The sequence below is a fragment of the Bos grunniens genome, chromosome 27, assembly GCF_055505025.1.
Source record: "Bos grunniens cultivar Pamir isolate PY7600 chromosome 27, Bosgru_T2T1.0, whole genome shotgun sequence".
Classification (NCBI taxonomy): domain Eukaryota; kingdom Metazoa; phylum Chordata; class Mammalia; order Artiodactyla; family Bovidae; genus Bos; species Bos grunniens.
Genome location: NC_141191.1, coordinates 7,083,961 through 7,105,796, shown reverse-complemented (window position 1 = coordinate 7,105,796; position 21,836 = coordinate 7,083,961). Strand labels below are relative to the sequence as shown.

At 53.9% G+C, this 21,836-nt stretch overlaps 1 protein-coding gene across 1 annotated transcript; it reads left to right on the top strand.

Moving 5' to 3' along the window:
* Positions 1 to 287: 287 nt before the first annotated feature.
* Positions 288 to 18,070, top strand: XKR5 (XK related 5). Its single transcript, XM_086379746.1, has 7 exons — positions 288 to 496; positions 2,445 to 2,628; positions 8,354 to 8,538; positions 10,126 to 10,335; positions 10,992 to 11,161; positions 14,662 to 14,773; positions 16,582 to 18,070. Exons 1-7 carry the CDS (start codon positions 439 to 441, stop codon positions 17,649 to 17,651), a joined length of 1,989 nt encoding a protein of 662 aa, XP_086235872.1. The 5' UTR covers positions 288 to 438; the 3' UTR covers positions 17,652 to 18,070.
* Positions 18,071 to 21,836: the final 3,766 nt, after the last annotated feature.

Here is a 21,836-nt window from a genome sequence, read left to right as displayed (position 1 = left end):
GGGTTTCGAAAAGACTCCTTAACGGTTCCAAGTCAGCTCCTCCCACAGACGCCCGTGTGCTGTCAGACTAGTGGTTCACCAGACTGCCGCTCAGCGGCTCGAGGCGGGGGCCGGTTTCCGCGGCCCTAACACTCACCGAGTCCTGTCCCAGGGCCGCTCACAGGGCTGGGGGACCGCTGCTGCGCACATCCAGAGGCCGGGCGTAATCGGTGCTTCACCTGACTTAGCAACCAGACCACTCAAGCTGCCTCTGTTCCCTCCCTCCACCCTGTCTAGTTACCCGGGAAAAACCCAAGGGAAACCCGGGAAAAAACGTTGAGCCGAAGAGCCCAGCCCAAACGCAACCTGCAGTGGGGTCTCCGGCCGGAAACCTCCCCGTCCCGGGTCGGCCGGAGGGGAAGGGGCGGGGGCGCAGGAGGCGGGCGGGCGGCGCGGAGGATGCACGCGGGGGTTCTGGGCCTGTCCGCCCTGCTGCTGGCGGCCGAGCAGAGCGCGCGTGAGTGCGGGGCAGGCCATGCTCGCCCCTCCGACCCACCCTGACGCCCGGGGACCCTCACCCCCGCCCCGCCACGGCGGCGCCCTGCACCCCAGCACTGCGCGCCAGTGCTAGCCCTGGGCACTCCGCACCCCCGCCCAGCCCCTCGGGGATCCCCGCGAACGCGTGACCCTCCCGGGGAGGCGTAAATCCCCCGGAGGATGCATGGACCCCTGCCCCGCTGCACGCACGGTCCTCCGGGTGCCTGAGACCTCTCCCTTGCGGATGCACAATCCTCTCCCCGACCCCCAGCCCTGCCCCCCACCCCCAGCCCCAGCCCTCGTCCCCAGCGGACGGGCGATTCTCGCCGGGAGTCTGAGAACGTCTGACCCGCCCCCCCCCCCCCCCCCCCCCGCCTTCCCTCCAGAAGGCCTCTCGGTGCTGCGGAGCCGGGGCGCTGCACGCGGGCCTGGCGCGCCCTGCTCATCCCTGCCCGCTCCCTCGCCCGCCTGGGGTCCGGGCGGCGCGGGGAGCCGTTTGGGACCGGGTTGGGGTGGGACCGAGCTCGACGTCCGCGGAGCTCTGGAGGACAGTTCACCTCCTGGCCGGAGGCGGCCGGCTGGGGACCCCCAGGCCGAGTGCTGAGCGCGGGCCCGCAGCCGCGGAGGAGAGAGCGCGGGGAGCGGTTTCGCGCCTTTCCAGTTTGAACGCGTAACTCCTTCAGTGCCGGCGCCAAGGCCTCCGCCCCTCTCTGCCCCGCTCCCTGCAGCCGCTTCTTCCTCCGCGGGGTCCCCCCGGATGGCGGGTGCGGAGTGGATTTGATGGGGCTCCAGCTTCGAGACCCCCAGGGTTCGTCGCCCCTCCCCAGCTCGCACTACGTTTGAGTGCCGGGCCCTGAACTTGACCCCTGGGAGCGAGTTGCCCGCCACCCCCTCCCCCCGACCTAGTGTTAGCCGGGCCCTTATGAACTGCGGTCCGTGCAGTTCCCCTGAGGTTTCTAAGGTGCACAGAGGAGGCGCCAGGCTGAGATCTGCCTCTAAACTCCCGCCCGGGGCCAGCGCCCCCGATAAGACAGGACCCCAGTCCCAGCACCCACTCCAGGGGGTCCCGCAGACCAGCCTCCTCCTTCCCTCCCAGCCAGGGCTTGGGCATTCCTCAGCTTGGGGAGCTGTGACTCCACCTGACGCTTTTTGCCTGGGGGACCCTAGTTTGCTGTGTGTGCCGGGTGATTAGAGCAGGGGACAGAACCAAGGAGATCCAACCAGTCCATCCTAAAGGAAATCAGCCCTGAATATTCATCGGAGGGACTGATGCTGAAGCTGGAGCGCCAGTATTTCAGCCATGTGATGTGAACAGCTCACTCATTGAAGAAGACCCCAATGCTGGGAAAGATTGAAGGCGGGAGAAGAGGGCGACAGAGGATGAGATGGTTGGATGGCATCACTGACTCAACGGACATGAGTTTGAGCAGACCCCTGGGAGATAGTGAAGGACAGAGAAGCCTAGTGTGCTGCAGTCTATGGGGGTCTCAAAGAGTCAGACAGGACTTAGCAACGCAACAAAACACAGAGCCTGTGAACCAAGGAGGGGCTGCCCAAGCTGGGGCTTCTCAGTCCAGACCTGCAGGGCTCCTGTCTGTACCCGGGGCTGGTACCCTCTTGCTGCTGCAATTCACAGCCTCATGCACCCATGAGCCCGTGCTAAGTACCCAGTGTTTTGTGCATGCTGCCCTATGCGAACCAGCAGTCTCCTTCTCGGACCATGATGTCTGATCCTTTGGGTAGCTCTGGCCCTTCCATTCAACCTCCTTCCCCTCTAGGCTGCTTGTGGGCTCTGCCGGCTCCCGGGCTGGGTCTAGCAGGCAGCCCGGCCAACTCTGGGGATGTAGCGTTGCCCAGGCGCCCCCCCCTCCCTCACCCCCCACCCCCAGCCTCCCACTAACCCTCTGGTCCTTCCTCTTTGGCCCCAGGCCTCTGCGCTGTGATTTACTACTTCACCACAGGCCGCCTCCTCTGGGCCTGGCTGGTCCTCTCGGTGCTACTGCCCGGCTTCTTGGTCCAGGGCCTGAGCTATCTCTGGTTCCGAGAAGATGGACGTCAAGGTGGCTGCTTGCTGGTGGTCCTGCACCTCCTCCAGCTCGGTGTGTGGAAGCGGTAAGAACAGACAGCCCCTTTCACTCCGCTGGGTGACTTTACACCTGAGATAGGAGAGTCACTCTACACATAGAAACCCATAGAAAGTGAATCGGTTCAGGGCAGCCCATGTGAACCCCACCCCTTCACCCGAGGAGGGCGGCACAGATTGAAGCAGTGCAGTAGGCTGCATGGTGACATTTGCATTAAGTTTTTATTGCAAGAAGAAACCATTTGAGTGCCAGGGACAAAGTTTTCCATAAAAAGCAGCCTGGACAGGCGAGTGCTCAGCGGGCTGGCCTGTGGGAGACCAGACCAGTGCAGCCCCTTAGCTCAGTGTACAGGAAGGCGCCCAGGGTGGGAAGGCCATCCAAGGAGTGGTTGTCTAGTCTCAGATCTCAAGCTGTGCTGCTGGGTATTTTATGCCCTCAAGCTGTAGCCCAAGGCTTTCTTTAGAGGAACTGAAGTGAGTTTTATGGTGTCTCAGCAGACTCTGAGGAGGGAGTGCATCTCAAGCTGGAGGCAGAGGGTGCTTCTTTTTTTTTTTTTTTTTTTTTTGGCCTTGCAGCCAGGCATGTGGGATCTTAGTTCCCTGACCAAGGATCGAACCCTGGGGCCTCTGCAGAGAAAGCCCAGAGTCCTAACCATTGGACTGCCAGGGAATACCCCAGAGGGTGCTTCTTATAAAGATATCATGCAGCTAGCCAAATTTCACTGGGGTTCTCTGAGCTAGATCCCTCCATCTCTAAAAGCCCCAAAAGCATTTTCAGCCACACCAATTTAGCCTAATGGTGGACCATTGTGTTCAAGCTGTGTGGTTTCTCTGAAAAGATGAGATTCTGACCAGTGGGGAGAGAGCAGAGGCGGCTTTTCCTTCTGGCTCAGGGGGGATTGGAGCCTGTCGTGGGCACTACTCACGTGTGCAGATGCTTGTCTCAGCCCAGCTTGGTGTGAAAACCATTAAGGGCTCGAGTCCTTCTGGGGACCACCTGGTACGTTATAGCCAACAAGCATGTGACCTCAAAGACAGACCACCTCTTGAAAAAATGAATCAGCTTTCCCCTAAGCAAACACGTCATAGCTCAGAAGAAGAGTGAAGTCCGTGCCAGTCACTTGAGAGAAGCTTCCTGAATAACTGTCAGATAAGTTTGCCTTCTGGAGTCCTGTGGGGACCCTCTGGCCCATCCAATCCACTACCTTTTTCAGAAGTGGGGCAGGGTCAGGCTCACGTGTCTACTTTCATGCTGGTGTCCAACGCTGACCCCCTACTCTTCCCCAAGTCTCTCCAATGATGTCATGAATACTAAATACATTTTTTAAATGGAAATAAGTGAAGAGACATGAAGATTAGAAATTAGAAAGAACAACCAGTCATCTATATCTCTTCTTATTTTAAAAAATCAGTTAAGGTGACTAAAATATATATATATATATATAATTTAAAAGGACAAAAAAAAGGCAAGAAGAAAGAAAAGAAGTGAGAACATTCAGGAAGCAGAAGGGAGTGTAGGAAAAGAAGGTAATGGCAAAATACAGTTACTCCAGGTGAACCGCAAATTTGGGTCTGAGTTTCACTGGTAGCTCAGACGGTAAAGCTCCTGTCTACAATGTGGGAGACCTGGGTTCAATCCTTGGGTCGGGAAGATCCCCTAGAGAAGGAAATGGCAATCCACTCCAGTACTGTTGCCTGGAAAATCCCATGGACAGAGGAGCCTGGTAGGCTACAGTCCATGGGGTCGCAAAGAGTCGGACACGACTGAGTGACTTCACTTTTGTTAACATAAGAAGCTCCATGGTTTCTGTGTTAAAAAAAAAACAAACAACAAATTGAAATCTACTTCCTTAGAAGAAAGCTTTGAAAGTTAAAGTAGAAAAAAAATCTATTTCTCATCCTGCAACCAGCATATCTGGCTTTCACAAAGAAGACACTGGATAATGAATTGTCTTTTAAGCAAATCCACACGGAATTTTGTAATGGACTCCCAATCAGGGTTAGTCAAGAAGCCTCTCAGCAAACTGCAGTTCAGTAAAAGCGCCTCTAGGTGGAGCCAAAGCAACTCTGTTTGCGCAATCCTCAGTTGAGTTCAGTTCAGTCGCTCAGTCGGGTCCGACTCTGCAACCCCATGGACTGCAGCACACCAGGCCTCCCTGTCCATCACCAACTCCCGGAGTTTACTCAAACTCATGTCCTTTGAGTAGGTGATGCCATCCAATTATCTCATCTGTCATCCCCTTCTTCTGCCTTCAATCTTTCCCAGCATCAGGGTCTTTTCAAATGAGTCGGCTCTTAGCATCAGGTGGCCAAAATATTGGAGTTTCAGCTTCAGCATCAGTCCTTCCAATGAATATTCCGAACTGATTTCCTTTAGGATGGACTGGTTGGATCTCCTTGCAGTACAAGGGACTCTCAAGAGTCTTCTCCAACACCACAGTTCAAAAGCATCAATTCTTCGGCACTCAGCTTTCTTGATAGTCCAACTCTCACCCATACATGACTACTGGCAAAACCATAGCTTTGACTAGACAGACCTTTTTAAAAAGGGATCCTGGCCTGGATGGTAAAGAATCCACCTGCAATGCAGGAGACCCAGTTTGATCACTGGGTCTGGAAGGTCCCCGGGAAGAAATGGCAACCCACTCCATTTCGTGCCTGGAGAATCCCATGAACAGAGAAACCTGATGGGCTACAGTCCATGGGGTCACAAAGAGTCAGACATGACTGAATGACCTAGCACACATGCGGCTCGATACAATACAGAAGACTGTACTAACTACAGAGAAACCAATTAAACAAAAACTTCCTGATGTAAAGTAGCTTATAAAAAGTTCAAGGAGTTAAAACATAAATGTTTTCCTTTTTTTTTCTTTTTTCCGGCCACATGTCATGGGATCTTAGTTCCCCCATCAGGTACAGGGATTGAATCTGTGTCACCTGCATTGGAAGTGCAGAGTCTTAACCACTGGACTGCCAGAGAAGTCCCATGTATTGTTTTGTTTAATTCCAAATAATACAGATAATGTTAAGTCTGACTGCTCAAAAGAACTTGACATTAGTAACTACTTGTTTAAACAAAGTCAGTTACATTTTTCTATTTTGTTTTTATATTTCTACTCTAATGCTATATGTTACCAACGAGTAAAAAATTTTTAAGTTAACAAATGCATTTGTAAACTCAACATGAGATCATAGAAGAATACCTAATCCATCTCATCCTGAGCCTGTGTTTTGGGTTAAAAATATTTGTTTAGTGGAAGGGAAAAATTATTACAAAGAAAGTTGAGATGAGCTTTAAGGATATGTAAGGCAAGCTTAATATCGATGGGTATAAAATTTAACATTTAAAAGTTTGTAATTTACATTCCCATCAATAAGCTCATGAAAAGATGCTCAACTTCACTAACCATTAGGGAAATGCAAATCAAACCATAATGAGATACCACTTCACACCCATTAGGATGGCTACTATCCCCCACCACCACAAAAAAAAAAAGGGGGGGGACATGTTAGCAGGGATGTGGAGAAATTAGAACCCTTGTGTACTGTTGGTGGCCATCTGAAATAGTGTAGGCACTGTGGAAAGCAGTATGCTGCCAAGTCGCTTCAGTCGTGTCCGACTCTGTGCGACTCCATAGACGGCAGCCCACCAGGCTCCCCCGTCCCTGGGATTCTCCAGGCAAGAACACTGGATCGGGTTGCCATTTCCTTCTCCAATGTATGAAAGTGAAAAGTGAAAGGGAAGTCGCTCAGTCGTGTCCGACTGTCTGCAACCCCATGGACTGCAGCCCACCAGGCTCCTCTGTCCATGGGATTTTCCAGGCAAGAGTGCTGGAGTGGGGTGCCATTGCCTGCTCCGGAAAGCAGTATAGTAGTTCCTCAATTACTTAAACATAGAATTACCGTATAATCCAGCAATTCCACTTCTCGGTAAATATCCAAACAGGTTGAAAGCAGTGTCCTGAAGAGATCTTTGTACACCTACGTTCGTAGCATCATTCAAAATAGCCAAAACATGAGGCAACCCAAGTGTCTATTAATGGATGAATGGATAAGTAAAGTGTGGTCTATACATGCAATGGAAAACAGAAGCAAATTCCGTAACATGCTACAGTATGGATGAGTCTCGAGGACATGATGCAGTAAGACACATGTTGTATAATTCCACTTACATGAGGTGTCTAGAGTGGCCGAAACCATAGAGAGAGAAGTTGGAATGGTGGTTGCCAGGGCCTGGGGGAGAAGGGTCCATGACCATGCCACTGGGCGTTTTATGCCCACCTTGTCCTCTCTCCCAGGACCCCTCTCACCCCTCTCGTTTTGGCACGTCTTTCTTCCTGCTTAAAACTTGGCGCGTGTGTGCGGCATTCTTTCCATAACTGATTGTTGGGCTTCTAGAGGTCTTCAGTTTCTTTTGTGGCCTCTGCAGTCTCCAGCAGGTGGAGGCAGCCCATAAAGATGCCTGCTGAATGAACAGGGGCAGCTGGGAGGGTAGGAAGGGGGGCTGGGGTGTCCCCAGAACTGAGGATTCAGGACCCGAAGGGCAGCTACAGGTTTGGCTTCATCTGCTTTTTCTTAACATTCTGTTTGGGTCAGAGATCACAGCTTCAAAGACTCAGTGAGAAATCACTTCACTCCGGGATCCAAGTCATGAAAAAGGAAAGCTGTTTTCTCTTGAGCCCCTTTCCTGGGCTCTCGGTACCCTGATTAAGAACATTTCAAAGAGGACCCCCTCCTGTTCTGGCCGAAGAAACGTTGGCCAGAGATCAGAGAGAGAGGGCGTTTGGGGTGACTTGAAAGGCACACCCAGCTCTGGTTCAGAAATCAGTAAATTTAAATGATTTCCAGTTTTTCTTAACTTGGATAGGACTAAAGTTTGCGATCGCCCGTGGACTTGGCGGGCATGCCTGCCCCCGCTGCAGGCAGGTGTAGGGATCACCTTGTTCCTGCCCCTGGGAGGGTGAGGGGGAATTTGCTATGAAAACCTGAAGTCCTCAGAGCCTGCAGTGACATTTTTATATATGCATGACTGTCCAGGTGGCACAGGATGGTGGTCCATGGCACCTCCGGTCGGCTTGCATGAGTCTGAAGCATCAGGAAAGGTTTCAAGGGTGGGCTTATCAAAAGTAGAATGAAACAGAAACACTTACTGACTTTTTTTTTTTTTCCTCTTGTGTTGACTTCTTTTCCTGGATGTGAGGAATGTGGCCCCCCCGGAGGAGCCAGTGTGTCCCTGTGCCCGGGCCAGCCTGGTCTTGCAGACCCTCCAGTAGCCCCCTGCCCTCCCTGCCGTCCAACGGGACTGCATTAATTCCCATTGTGAGGGGCTCTGGAGAAGGGCATGGCAACCCACTCCCATATTCTTGCCTGGGGAATCCCAAGGACAGAGGAGCCTGGCGGGCTACAGTCCAGGGGGTCACCCAGAGCGACTAACACTGGCGGCCCCGGGGTTGGGGAGAGGGCTTAGGCTTAGCTCGGGATTCGCAGGACTCAGAGAGAGCCCCAGCAAACCTGTCTGCTCCCAGCTCCCAACCCAGCAGCCCTTCCATGTGTGGGCAGAGTGAGGTCAGCTGGGCAGGATTCCTACACTGGGAACAGAAGCGCCACCCTCAGCCTAGAGTCAGGGCTCAGGGACCTGGGATGCAGGAATGGCGGGCTAGGCCCTAGAAGGCTCTCGGTCTCTACACCAGGAGAGGGGTCCATTTGAGCCCTTGCATTGAGGTTCTGAGTCCTGGCCCTCCTCCGCCCTAGGCATTGGGATGCTGTGTCCGCCAGCCTCTGGAAGGAAGGGCAGGCCGCCCCCCAGACCCGGCTGCTGCTGTGGGAGGCGGACCTGGCGGCCCTGCACCTCCTCGAAGCCCTGCTTCAGGTCGGGCCCCACCTGCTGGTCCAAACATACGTTTTCCTCGCCTCTGACTTCACTGCTCCCGTGCCAGGTGAGTGACTTCCACCCCAGACCGCAGACTGCCTGACTTCTCATGGGGGACAGAAGCTAACTCCTTGTTTAGCAAACCCTGGCAACCTAAGATGTCCCCTGTTAGGCAGAGTTAGGGCAGCCCAAGCTCACTACGGTGCACAAAAGTGAAAAAGTGAAAGTGTGAGTCACTCAGTTGTGTCCGACTCTTTGCAACCCCATGGACTGTAGCCCTCCAGGCTGTTCAGTCCATGGGATTCTCCAGGCAAGAACACTGGAGTGGGTTGCCATTTCCTCCTCCAGGGGATCTTCCCAACCCAGGGATCAAATCTAGGTCTCCTGTATTACTGGCAGATTCTTTTACCATCTGAGCCACCAGAGATGTTACCTACAATGCCCAAGGTGATGGTTAAAACTGGCTTTTGTCTGGGGCGGTGAGTTCCCAGGGGGTGGACTTCCTTCGTGGGGGTTGGTCCGTGAGAGGAAAGTTGCAGGTGGTGAGAGGACCCTGAAAGCACCTTGGGGAGGCCTATGCTGCCCCTTGTGAGATCAGTATGTTTGTTTCTCCTGGGACTAACTCTGTGCAGCCTGAGCCTCACCCCTTGAGAGCAGTGGGATCAACACCTCGGGCGCCAGCAGAGGTGCTGGCACTCAGGCCAGGGCTCAGGGTGTCTCCTCCGGGCCTGGCACCCCCTACTGTTCTGGTCTTGTTTATCTGGTTACATCTCCTTTGTATGGACTGAAGGCCTCCCAAGTGGCACAAGTAGTAAAGAATCCACCTGCCAGTGCAGGAGATAGAAGAGACGTGAGTTTGATCCCTGAGTCAGGAAGATTCCCCTGGAGGAGGACATGGCCACCCACTCCAGTATTCTTGCCTGGAGAATCCCACAGACAGAGGAGCCTTTTGAGCTATGGCTCACCAGGGGTTGCAGAGTTGGACACAACATACATGCACGCGTATGGGTTGAACTGCAAAGTACAACTGAGATGAAATACCATGTTCAGAGCTGTTAAGAGCTGCTTCGTCATAAACCAGAGGTGCTCGAGGGAAAGTGGCTGGGCTGCTTGTTTTTTTTTTAATAATTTTATTTATTTATTTATTGACTGCCCTAGGTATTCGTTTTGCTGTGTGGGCGTTCCTCTGGTTGCTTTGAGTGGGGCTGCCCTCTAGTGGTGGGGTGTGGGCTTCTCGTTGCGGTGGCTTCTCCTGTTGTGGGGCACAGGGTCCAGGTGAAGGGGCTTCAGTAGTCGTGGCAGGTGGGCTCGGTAGGCGCGGCTCCCGGGCTCACGAGCACAGGCTCAGTGGTCATGGTGCTCGGGCTGAGTTGCTCCCTAGCACATGGGATCTTCTTCCCAGACCAGGGATCAAACCCATGTCTCCTGCATTGGCAGATGGCTTCTTTACCACTGAGCCACCAGGGAAGCCCTTGAGCCTTTTTTCTTAAGTGTGAACCCACGGAGAGCCCAGCCTGCCTTGGTGGGGAGGAGTACCCAAGTCCTCGTTTCTTCTGCATGGAGACAGACCTGCATGTTTGCATGGAGGTGGCGGTGCCCTCTGTGAAGGCAGGTTCTGTTGGTTCGCGGTCCTAGGGTCCCGCTTGCCTTCCAGGAGTGAGTGCCCTGTGCTCCTGGACCACGCTCTCCTGGGCCCTGGTGTGCTACGCCCGATCCCTGCGCTCCGTGAAGCCGGACCACTCCTCTGCACCCTGGACAGCCCTTGGCTGCCAGCAGCTCTGGAGGATGGGCATGGTCGGGGCTCGCGTCCTCAGCCTGGTTCTCTTCTTCTGGGCTTACCGCGTCTGGGTGCTGGTTGTCGCAGGTAAGCTGAGCTTCTGTCCTGACAGTCTACTGCTGCATGACAAGCAACCCCAGAGCTTAATGCCTGAAAAGAACCATTGGTGAGCAACGACCTGGCCTCTGAGGGCCGACCGGGATTCACTGGGGCTTCCTGCCTGCAGGGTCCTCACACCATCCCTGTAGGCTTGCAGGTATCTGGACCCACAGAGGGGCTTCCCTGGGCTGGCTGTTTAGACATCCTGCACCCGGGGCCCCTCCACCCTGTCCATGCAGGAGAGCCAGCTGGCTTCAGACGTGGCAGCTGAGAATTCCAAGAGCAAGGGAGTGGGAGTGGCCAGTCCTCTTAAATCTAGCCCAGACCTGGATCAGCACGACTTTGGCTGAATTTTGCCCGGCAAAGCGGTCTCGGCCAGCCCAGGTTCAGGAATGTGGAGGGATGCCCTGAGTGTCCAGGGAGAGAGGAATGCACGAAGGCTCACGTGACATTAAACATGCAAATGTTTTGTGTCCCTTGGATCTCTCCTGGGTTTTCATCTGTCTCCTTGGATGCCGAGTCACACGCAGTCAGAACAGAGAGGAGGGTTATGGCCCCGGATTCCGAGTCCCTGCCCCACCCCTCCTTCTTCCCCCAGCCCTGCCCCCTCTCTGGGCCCTAACTCCCGGGGCTGCTCTCTCCAGGTGCCCACTGGCTGGTGATGACCTTCTGGCTCGTGGCTCAGCAGAGCGACATCGTGGACAGCACCTGCCGCTGGAGGCTCTTCAACCTGCTCATGGGTGCCGTGTTCATCCTCTGCTACCTCAACGTCTGGGATGGCCCCTCCAGAAACAGGATGGTCACTTTCTACACGGCAAGTGATCCTAACTTTACTGTATACATGAAACGTGGGCGTGCATGTCTGTGTGTGTGTGTGCATGTGTGCAATTGTGTACACATATCTATTATGAAGGAATAGCTTGATTTTAGGAAAATCTCTAAAAAAAATTATAGTCTTGAGCAGAGATGATGGTCTCTGAAAGGAGCAAGCAGATGTCTGTTTCCACGTAGTTACCATAGCGAGGATTGTGGTGTATTTGGTGATGCTTTTCAGCGGCTCTCTACATCAGCCCATCTGATAAATATAATCACAGTTCTATTCTTTGTCATATGCGTGACATCCTTGTCAATCAGCTCAATTGCTGAGTTATAGCTGTGGTCATAGATAGTGTTAAAAACACAAAGGTGACGTAATGCTTATCTGTAGGCAGCTTCTAGTCCATTGGAGGAAATAAGCTTATACCCAAATAATAATAAATAACCTCTGGGACGGCCCCTCCAGAAACAGGATGGTCACGTTCTACACGGCAAGTGGTCCTAACTTTACTGTATACGTGGAACGTGGGCGTGCATGCATGTATATTATTTGTACCCAAATAATAATAGAGAGGCAGAATGTGGACCAATGCCAGCAGAGAAAGCAGTGTCTGAATCTCATAGGATTATCACTTCCTGCTCGGATGACCAGGGACACTTTTGACGAGAGGCAGGAAGTTGAGCTGTATTGCAGAAGGCAAAGGAGAGCCTGGATCAGCCACAAGCTTCAGAGCTGAGGCTTTGGAACCAGACGGCTTCCATGGGACCCTGGCTCTGTCATTAACCGTTACCAGCTGTGACTGAGAACTTAGACTCTCTGGACCTATTTTTTCATCAGCGCTTCAGAAACTCACCTCTTGGTGTCGCTGAGAGAATAATGTTAAGACCTACCTACTTTTCAGGGTCCCTATGAAGAGTAAATAAAATAATAAACTTGGACTGAAATAAGAAACCAAGAGTGGCCTTTACCAAAAATAGAAGTTGAGACTTTCAGAGGTGCCGGCGCTTCAGGACAGAGACCAGAGTGAAGAAGGGAAAAGCCGGGGAGGCAGGTCTGGTCCAGGGCAGGTGACGGCGTGGTCACCTCCGGGTTTAGGAGAGCCCCATAGAGCTCGCTGACCCCCGAGGCCACAGGCCCACAGAGGACCCACGATACTGGGTGAGTCATGCCAGGCCTCAGTCTCCACATCTGGAAATGGGGAGTAACCAGGCCCCTCACACCGTGTGGGCTGAGGGCTGGGTGTGTGGTCCAGCTTAGCCCACACACTGCGAATAAAAGAGGGTGAATTTCATTGTCCGTTTGTGGGAGCATCACGCTCACGTGCTGATGTCCAGAGGCGCCCTGAGAAGCAGAACCAAATGAGGAGGCGTTTCACATTGGCTGGTTCTGCTTGCTTCTGTCACATTCGCACCCTCGTCAGCAGATCTTGTCCTGGGAGTTTCAGGGGCCGTTATACAAGGAAGGGGGACTTCCCAGGTGGCTCGCTGGGTAAAGAATCTGCCTGCCATGCAGGAGAAGCAAGAGACTCAGATTCAACCCCTGGGTCCCAAAGATTCCCTGGAGAGGGGCATGGCAACGCACTCCAGTGTTCTTGTCAGGAGAATGCCATGGACAGAGGGCCTGGCGGGCGCCAGTGCAGGGGTCGCCCAGAGCCAGCCATGGCTGAAGTGACTGAGCGCACGTGCATCATACAAGGAAGGGAGAAAAGTGCTTCCTTCTTTCCAGCCGTCTTAGGCATTGGGCCACTGAGCTCAGAGCGATCAAGCAGGAGAGGCAGAAATTAGTGCGGAAGTTTCGAGTGGGGAGAAGCCGCAGAAGCACAATGAAGGCTGTGGAACCCAGGGGGCACCCAAGGGAGAGCACATGTGGATGGTGCTGAGATAACACATCCAGACACGGAGGAAAGGCGAGGGGCACAGATGCTGATAACTCAACTGCAACAAGCAGAGGCGTCCCGCATGGACTGACCCCTCACCTCCATTGATGCAGAGGCGACTGCACGTTTTAAAGGGGGAACGGGGGGAGGGAACGGTGTGGTCTCCGCCAAAGTCGGGGAGTGACTGCACACCATCTGCACACCATCGTTAACACACTTCCCACGTATTCATGACGGGAGGCAGCGTTAACACACTTTAGAGCTGGGTTTCCCTGGTGACTCAGATAGTAAAGAATTTGCCTGCAGTGTGGGAGAACTGGGTTCAATCCTTGGGTCGGGAAGCTCCCCTGGAGAAGGAACTGGCACCCCACTCCAGTATTTTTGCCTGGAAAATCCCATGGACAGAGGAGCCTGGCGGGCTATAATCCATGGGGTCACAAAGAGTCGGACATGACTGAGCAACTAACACATATACAGAGCTGGGAGAGTCGTCTCCTGGGATGTTTGTGTTTCCGAGGGCTGGTTCTCAGGTCCTGGAGAAGACAGCTCTGGGCGGTCAAAGACTGACATTTCGGAGGAGCAGAGAAAATATGTGTAATTGCAGGCTTTCTAAAGTAGCTCCCCTGCATGGAGGGATCTGGGCCGCTCTTGCCTTATGACCAGGTTTTTTCCAGAACAAACAGTAAGTGCTCCGGACAGCACCGAGCTTTCTCAGGCAGGAACTTCTTTGGGGCTGGGTCACCACGCTGGGGATGCAGGCTTGAGCTATTAGAAAGTACATTAGTGTTGGTTTCAAACAGTCATTTCTGCTTCAGGTCTGCAGTTGTTATAGGCCAAGAAGAGCACTCAGAGGAGCCCGTCTGAGTCAAGTTTGGTTCAGAAGAGCATCTTTGTCAGTGGAAAGTGGTTGCATTCACCTCCTGTTGGTTCTGTTTTTCTGGAGGGCCCTGACAAACGCAACCACTAGAAACAGAACCAGTGAGATATGTCTAGATTCGTAACTGATTTGGTATAGGGATTTTCTCATGCAATTACAGCGCCACCAAGTCCCACAGTCGCCCTCCGCAAGCTGGAGAACCAGGAAGCTGGTGATTATTCAGTCCAGGCCCAAAAGACCAAGAACCATGACTCCGGTGTCCAGGGCCGGGAGGAGATGGGTGTCTCGGGCAAATATTTGGGGAAAAAAAAAATTCTGAAATTGTTATGAACATTTGTGACTCACTGGAATCCAGTGTCACTGTGAGCTCTGCAGATACTTTTAATTATCTCATGATAAAACTAACATGTGTATACAGTTAACATGAGACTATGCAACAGATAAAGCAGCAAACAGAATTCCCTGTCAGCCCCACCCGACTCACCAAAGGGACCCCTGCGGCCTTGTGAACCGTGCCCTTCCGTTTTCTGTGCGTTTCTGCCTCTGCAGACACTTAGCAAGCTGCAGTGAGAACAGGAGGACCCCCTTGGCAGGAGAGGCTCACTCGGCCCTGCCCTGCTGCTAGGGGGGCCCGGTCAGCAGTGGGAGCCCCCAGCCCTGAAGGGGGCTGCAGGAGATTGCAGGGCGGGAGCGTGCCCAGGCCGCGTGCACTGCCCGGGTGTGCTGACTCTGCTGTTCTCACAGGTGATGCTGCTCGAAAATATCATCCTCGTGCTGCTGGCGACGGACTTTCTCCAGGGGGCCTCGTGGACCAGCCTGGGGGCCGTTGCAGGCGTCTTGTCTGGATTTCTGATCGGTGAGCCCCGAGGTCGCCTTCGCTGCCCCTCTGTCCCCCACCCACCTCCCACAACTTGCTTCTTTGCGGTCAGCTCACCCCAGGGGTAGGAATTGGGGCTCGGAAGTGGCTGGGTAGAGACCAGGGCCAGGCCCTGCACTGAGGGTGGCCAGGCCACCTCTGCAGGCGTGAGGGCCTGGATTGGCCTTTGTCTCCTTAGCTCAGCTGTGCTCAGAGCCGCAAACCAAGCAGGGGCCGCCCCAGAGGTGGCCTGTTGGTGAGGCTGGAGGGGCTCAGGCAGAGCCAGGCCAACTGGCCCTTGCCCCCAGCTTCCGGAGGCAGCAGAACTCCCGAGTGTCCAGTGCCCTGGACTAGAGTCTTCAGTGGGGAGGTGGAGCCCAGGCTATAAAGCAGCAGCTCCAGCTTCCATCTTGAGCTGCCTGGATAAACATTTGTTGAGTGCCTACTACATGCCAGCCTGGGGCTGCCACCAAGAAACCAGTTAAACAGCAGACTTTTGAGGAAAGTCTGTCTTCGCTGAACACACACAGCCCTGCGACTGGCAGGATGGAGTACGGACGGGGTCAGCTCCCCTTTCTTGGTCTCAGGGGGCTCCTCATAGCAGAAGGGGAACAATCCCTCCTGCCCACTGACCGTGAGGACTCAAGACACTGGGTGGAAATGGCCTGAGCCGTGTCCCCTGCAGAGACAACACTGGGTCACCCTCCATTAGGAGTTCTGACTCCATTCCCCCAGAGATGCTGAGAGCAGGCGAGGGGACGTCTGTTGGGTTCCTTCTAGCTGCATCCTTGCTGCGTTTCCTGGCCCTGCTCACACCACCCCCTAACCCCCGCCCCCGTATCAGGCTTCACACTGTTTATTACAAGCTCCCTGAAACCCGGCGCTTGGTCCAGTACAACAGGAAACTGGAAATAACGTGGGAGGATTACTGGAATGCTCTGCTAAATAAATTATTGCCGCAGTCAACACTTCTGATCAAAATAAATGAAGCTGACAACAATGTGATTCAGATGTTTGTGCACAAAGGAAGTTTTGTTGCTGCTCGTGGAAATTCCTTGATATGGGGGTTTTGATGGGTATGTTTAACCTCTGCTTGGGTCTTGTTTGTGAAATGATTATCTCTCTCTCCCTTCACTTTGGAATCCATCATCGGCATGTGGATGGTTGTATTCTGAGTATTTGACCTGGTTTTCTGAAAGTGAAATTACCTTTTCTATCAAACCTCTCTCTCTGTCTCACATACATGCCCGCATACACCTAGAGGACTCGGTTGGAGCCTCCTTCAAGGAAGAAGTCATAAAATCTCTAAGATTTAAACTCTGTTCTTAAATTTTTTTAAGGGTAGAAACATTTGCAGTTTATTGGAACTGTGTATGTGTGTATGTGTGTGTATGGATGCACACTCAGTCACTCAGTTGTGTCTGACTCTTTTGCGACCCCATGGACTGTAGCCCATCAGTCTCCTCTGTCCATGGAATTCTCCAGACAAGAATACTGGAGTGGGTTGCCACTTCCTTCTCCAGGGGATCTTCCCAACCCAGGGATCAAACCTGTGTCTCTTGCATCTCCTGCATTGGCAGGTGGATCCTTTACCACTAGCACCACCTGGGAAGCCCTATTGGAGCTGGAACATACGTAAATTCCCCCAAATACCCACTTCTGATGCTCCAACAAGAGTCCTGTTTTGGATCCCAAATGATATTACTCTACTCAAAACTGCAGACCCTAGAATTCTGCAAACCACAGGGAGGATGTAGGACTTCAAAGAACGTAACCTTGTGCTTTTTTTCCCCTACCTTGTTTTGCAGGCAGTGTCTCGCTGGTCCTTTACTACAGCCTGCTGCATCCGAAATCCACAGACATCTGGCGGGGCTGTGTACACACGTCCTGTGGCCCCACAGAGGGTAATAAAGCAGAAGAAGACTCTTCTCCACAAGCCCCCGGCCCAGCTGGGGAGGGACTGGACAGCCTGGGGCCCTGCCCAGAGGAAACCAGTGAGCTCCCAAGCCTGGAGAAACCCCCAAGCCCACAGTGGACACCCCCAGAGGCTGGGCTGGAAAGCCAGACAGCGGGGGAGGCCTCTTTGCTTAGCCGCCACCACTGGCTGCTGGTGAAGCTCGCTCTGAAGACAGGGAACGTGTCAAAGATCAATGCAGCCTTTGGAGAAGACGGCCTGGCCCGCTTTTGCTCCCCTGAGTGGGGGTTGAGCCAACACCACAGCGAGGGGAGGACGCCCCCACCCCCGCAGCAGGAGCCCCCTTCATCACCCCAGGACCCTCTAACCTCAGAGGAAGGCTCGGAGTTTCCAGTGGTCCCCAAAGCAGAGGCTGAGGAGACCTCAAGTTACCTGTCTTTTGACAGCCAGAGTCCTGACCGAGCTCCAGCCCAGCAGCCGTCAGCTGCACGGTGGGAGGGCGGCTCAGAGGAGGGATCCCGGGCCGCCCCGGGGGCGAGGGGTGCAGGGGGGCATCCGGGGGGCGAGGGCGGGCAGGGCGGCTCCACGCTGTACTTCAGCGCCACCGCCGAAGGGGCGCTACCCTCCCCCGCGGAGCCGACGCCCCTCTCCGGGAGGGGGCTGGGGTTGGGCAGCTCCGCCCAGCCAGCCACCGAGCGCTTTCCCCTCAGCGTGGCCGACATCAGCCCCATCTTAGGCCCCGGAGGACGCTTGCAGCCCAGCGGCCGGGCCCGGGGCGGCGCGGGGCTCCGGGGGCAGCGGGAGTCCCAGCGTCGCCCTGTCGCCGCTGGCACCCAGAGGCCGCTGCCCGAGGTGCACCCGAGGCCCGCGGACGCACCCTGCCTCACGTCCACCCCGGTGCATGGCGCCCGCCGGGGGCTGCGGCCGCAGGGCGAGGCTGACGGCCGAGGTTTTCTCCACTGAGCACGATCAGTAGGTGACCCACAGGCCGGCCCATCAGGCTGGTCGCTGGGATGGGGACTCCCGACACCTCCACCCTTGAGTATGTCACAGCCCCTCCGGACGTCTGTTCGCTCAGCCTGAAAACGAGGGAACCGGATTAGATTGTTTCTAAGGTCCCCTGCAAGCACCACACGCCACACTTCGCATAGGAGTCCTTCTCTAACACCGTGAGGGAGTCGACAACGATAAAGCTTCCTTCCAATCGCCTGCTTCTGGGTTGCCATTCCCTCCTCCTGGAGATCTTCCCTGACCCAGGGATTGAACCTGACTCTCCTGCGTTGCAGGCAGATTCCTTACCATCTGAGCCATCAGGGAAGCCCCTGACAAACTCTATGATCCTTCCTGTGGCTTCCCCAGTAAACTCAAGGGTAAAACCCAGAGTCCTATTTTATTCTGTTAATAACACTTAAGTGGTTATTAATCACTCTTCTTTTTAATGTATTTTAGCTGTTATTTTATGAAATCCCTTGTAAGCCTCAGGACACCTCAGGCCTCTGTCCCGTAGAAGGAGAGTCAGAGAAAAGCCAGAGCTGGACAGAGTTGAAGTGGTGAAAACAGATTTTATTCAGGAGCTGTTGCAATAGGGGAAGAGGCCTCCGCGTAAAACTGGCTCAACTCTGAACTCAGTGTGGACAAGTGGGGTTTACAGCCGAGGAGCAGGTGGGGCTTAGTGGATGGAAAATTATAAAGAGGAAACATCGGGGTTAGGGGGCTTCTGGCTAAACCAGTGTAACAGGATGCTTGCTGAATGCAGGCCAGTGAGGTCAGACATCCTGGGTCGGAGGATCGGGTGAGTGAGTAACCCTATTGGGTATGGAAGGTGATCAGATACTGAGGGTGGGAGGTTCTGGCTAAGCTGATGTAGCAGGATTCGTGCTAGAACTGGACAAAGCAGAGAGGAACACGAAAGAGGACTTGGCTGAAAAGTTCTGGGGAGCCTGAGCAGGGTTTGGTCAAAGAGAATCTTTGTCAGGAGGACACGGAAAACAGCATCAGTGGCTCCACCCGGGGCTTCTGGCCTTTCCCCTCCACATCGAAAGCTCGGCAAGAACTGGATGCTCTGTGTGACCTTGAGAAAGCGGTCACTGGAGGGAGCTTTCTACTCAACTCCTCCTTGTCTGGATCTCCGTGGTCAGGACACGCGCACCTCAAGAGTGACGTTTGGAGATGGCACTGCACGTGTCCTCAGGGGAGGACCACCAGGAGCCACCTGAGCTCGAACCAGCAGGTTCAGGACTCATCACGGTGATGGGGAATGAGCGCCACAGGGCATCTCAGGACGAGTCTGAGGAGGGACCGAGGCTGGGACCGCGGTGCGGGAATTGGGAAGGACCTTGGGGAGTAGGTGTCCACTCTGATTAGGGTGCAGTTCTGTGACCTGGCCCCTGCACCTGCAGGGGCTCACGCTCACCTGCAGAGGCTAGACCAGACTGGGAAAGAAGCCGCGCTTGAAAACCGGGCCAGCCGTTGCCCCTTTGGGTAGAAGGAGTGGATCTTGCAGCGCGTGCAGTGATGTTGCTTTTTCTCTGTCGCCGTCTCCAGGTGGCCTCTTCTGAAGCTGATAACTTGTGAGACCCTGTGAATGGCAGAACACATGGCCCAGCTGGGAGCATCCAGTGAGCTCCCAGATTCAGGGGCTGCTCTCTGCTCCCTCAGGATATCGGTAGTCGCTGCACGGCTGTTTGTTAGGCTAAGTCTCACGTATTGGATATATTCTGTTGATGTTCCTGCTTCAGTGAGTGGCCGTCATCCTGGGCCACTTGAAAGTACAGGCTGCCCCCAGATATTTGCTTGAGGACATTTATCTCATATCTGCTGTCGCACCTTCTTTTCTTGTTTCTTTAAGCCTACCTCACTCCCTTCTCCCTTGAAGCTGCATAGGAAGCAATGCAAGGACTTGCAGAATTGGCTGCTACCGACTGCCCGCATGTCCCACACAAAGGAGGGAAAACGGGTTCTCCAGAAGCTGAGGAAATCAGGCTTGGTCTCCACGAATGTTTCTCTGATGGTTTGCTCCTTGGGACAGGCTGTTTTCTTCAGCTGTTTGCCTGGTGAGGCCTGGCTGGCAGACAGCTTACAGCAAGCAAAGAACACCCCTATGTGGAATTAAATTCTAGATTTTTCTGAAGGACTAGAGATTGTGCCGGTCGTAAGCAAAGCCTCTGAATAACCGTCTGGGTTTTTGTAAAAAACCGTTGCACGCGCCTGCCTTTATTGCTGAGGTCCCTGCTCTCCTAGAGCACAAGTGGCTCTTACGTTCACAGGCTGGTCGACAGTCTGATCAGGGGGTGGTGTGCTGAATGTCCCCAGAATGGGGACTCCGTTCTGGCTGGAGTCTCAGGAACCAGAGCACCCAGGCTTGCAGGAGGAGGGGGTTGCACCAGCCCCAGGAGGGTCCTCTCGCTGCAGTGGAGCCCTGGGTATGCTGTGCTGTTGGTGCTGGTAAGGACCAATGCCAACCCACCATGAGCAGGCCACAGGAGGCCAAGGAGTGAATGCCCTGGGCCCGCTCTCCACCTCCACTGCCAGAAAGGGAAGGCCGAGGACACAAACTCTCCAAAAGTGGGCGCCCCGAGCCCAGTAGCTTGGGAGACCAGCCTGGGGCGGGGGGCACTGAAAGTAACCGCCCAGTTCCCCCCAGCAGCGCTCTCAGCTTCTTTCACAAACTGTAGCGCGCTTGCCTCTAAACCAGTTGCCCCCAAGCAGGGACGTGGCCATTTTAAGTGTGCCCTGCTTCTCCGTCTCGATGCTGGACCTCAGAGCTATAGAATCTGCTACAGCAGAGATAACACACATCTACCAAAGGCTCTGAGCTTATAGAAACAGCTTCTATTCCTACCCCGAAACCTCAGCATTTATAACCCCCAAAACGGGTTTAATATTTGTGTCCCAAGCTGCCTGGTTTTAGAAGTCAGAAGGAGGTTTGACACGTGTGTCTTCTCACCCCTGTGCAAAGGTCCCTCATGTTTTGGGATCTTGTGTTGGCCATTTTCTTTAAGATTTTTTTTTTTATATGGATGACTTTTAAAGTCTTTATTGAATTTGTTACAATATTGCTTCTGTCTTATGTTTTAGTGTTTTGGCCCCAAAGCATGTGGGGTCTTAGTTCCCTGACTAGGGATCGAACCTGCGTCCACCCGACATTGGAAGGCAAAGTCTTAACCACTGGACCGCCAGGGAAGTCCCTGGTGTTGGCCATTTTTGCCTAGGCTTTGATTCCTTACTCTTCCGTTTCTTCCTACCCCAGTCAGCCTCCCAGTCCCTAAAAGGCGGAGGCTTCCGCAGTCCTTGGAAAAGGCCATCAGAGCGAACTGAGAGAGACCCAGAAGGCCACCTCCAGGCCCAGGGCACTGAGTCGGGGCCCAGAGGAGGCGCCCCGGCTCCCACGCCAGCCCTGACGCCTTCGCCCCTGCATCCTTCCCTCTGCGGGCCCCAGGAGCGTCTCCTGGGACGGCCAGCGAACCTCGAGCCGCCTTGTCCTGCTCATGCCTCCAGAGTGGGATCGGTCAGCGTAAGAAATCGTTACATAGCGTGGTGGCGTCTTGGGTTTTTCATACTATATTGTGCCGAGCCAAGCGTGAGATTGAGACCTTATTCCTTCTGAGACCCCACTCCCGTGCCCCCAGTTCAGTTCTCAAGCTAAGGGCTGATGACACTTGACTTTTTTTAAACACACAGAAAGGATTTTACTTTAAAACTCAGCTCCGTTGTAGACTTTGATTCAATTTCACCCACTTTTTAAGATGACCGACCATCCTGGTTTCCCTAAGACTGGGGGTTTCCTGAGATGTGAGATTTTAGAGTTAAACCAGATAGTCTCCCGGGCCGATCAGGATGACTGGTCACCTTGATACCTATCCACTCTAGACACTTTTTCCTACTTCATGTAGCCACTCAGCAGAGAAAACAGTCTCTGGTTTAAAAATCTGGGCAACAATGCAAGGTTCCCAAAATACAGTCCTCCAGCACCAAACTCTTATCCCCCAGCCCCATCAATCTTGCAAAACTCAACTTGACTAATGTCCCCCTTGCTAACGCTGTCTACCAAAGCCAATATGATGGTCGACTTTAAGCTCTGCCGATGCCAGGAGAAGCCTGCTCTGAAGTCAAAGCTATAGTCCAGATTTTAAGTTAACATCTCCCAGG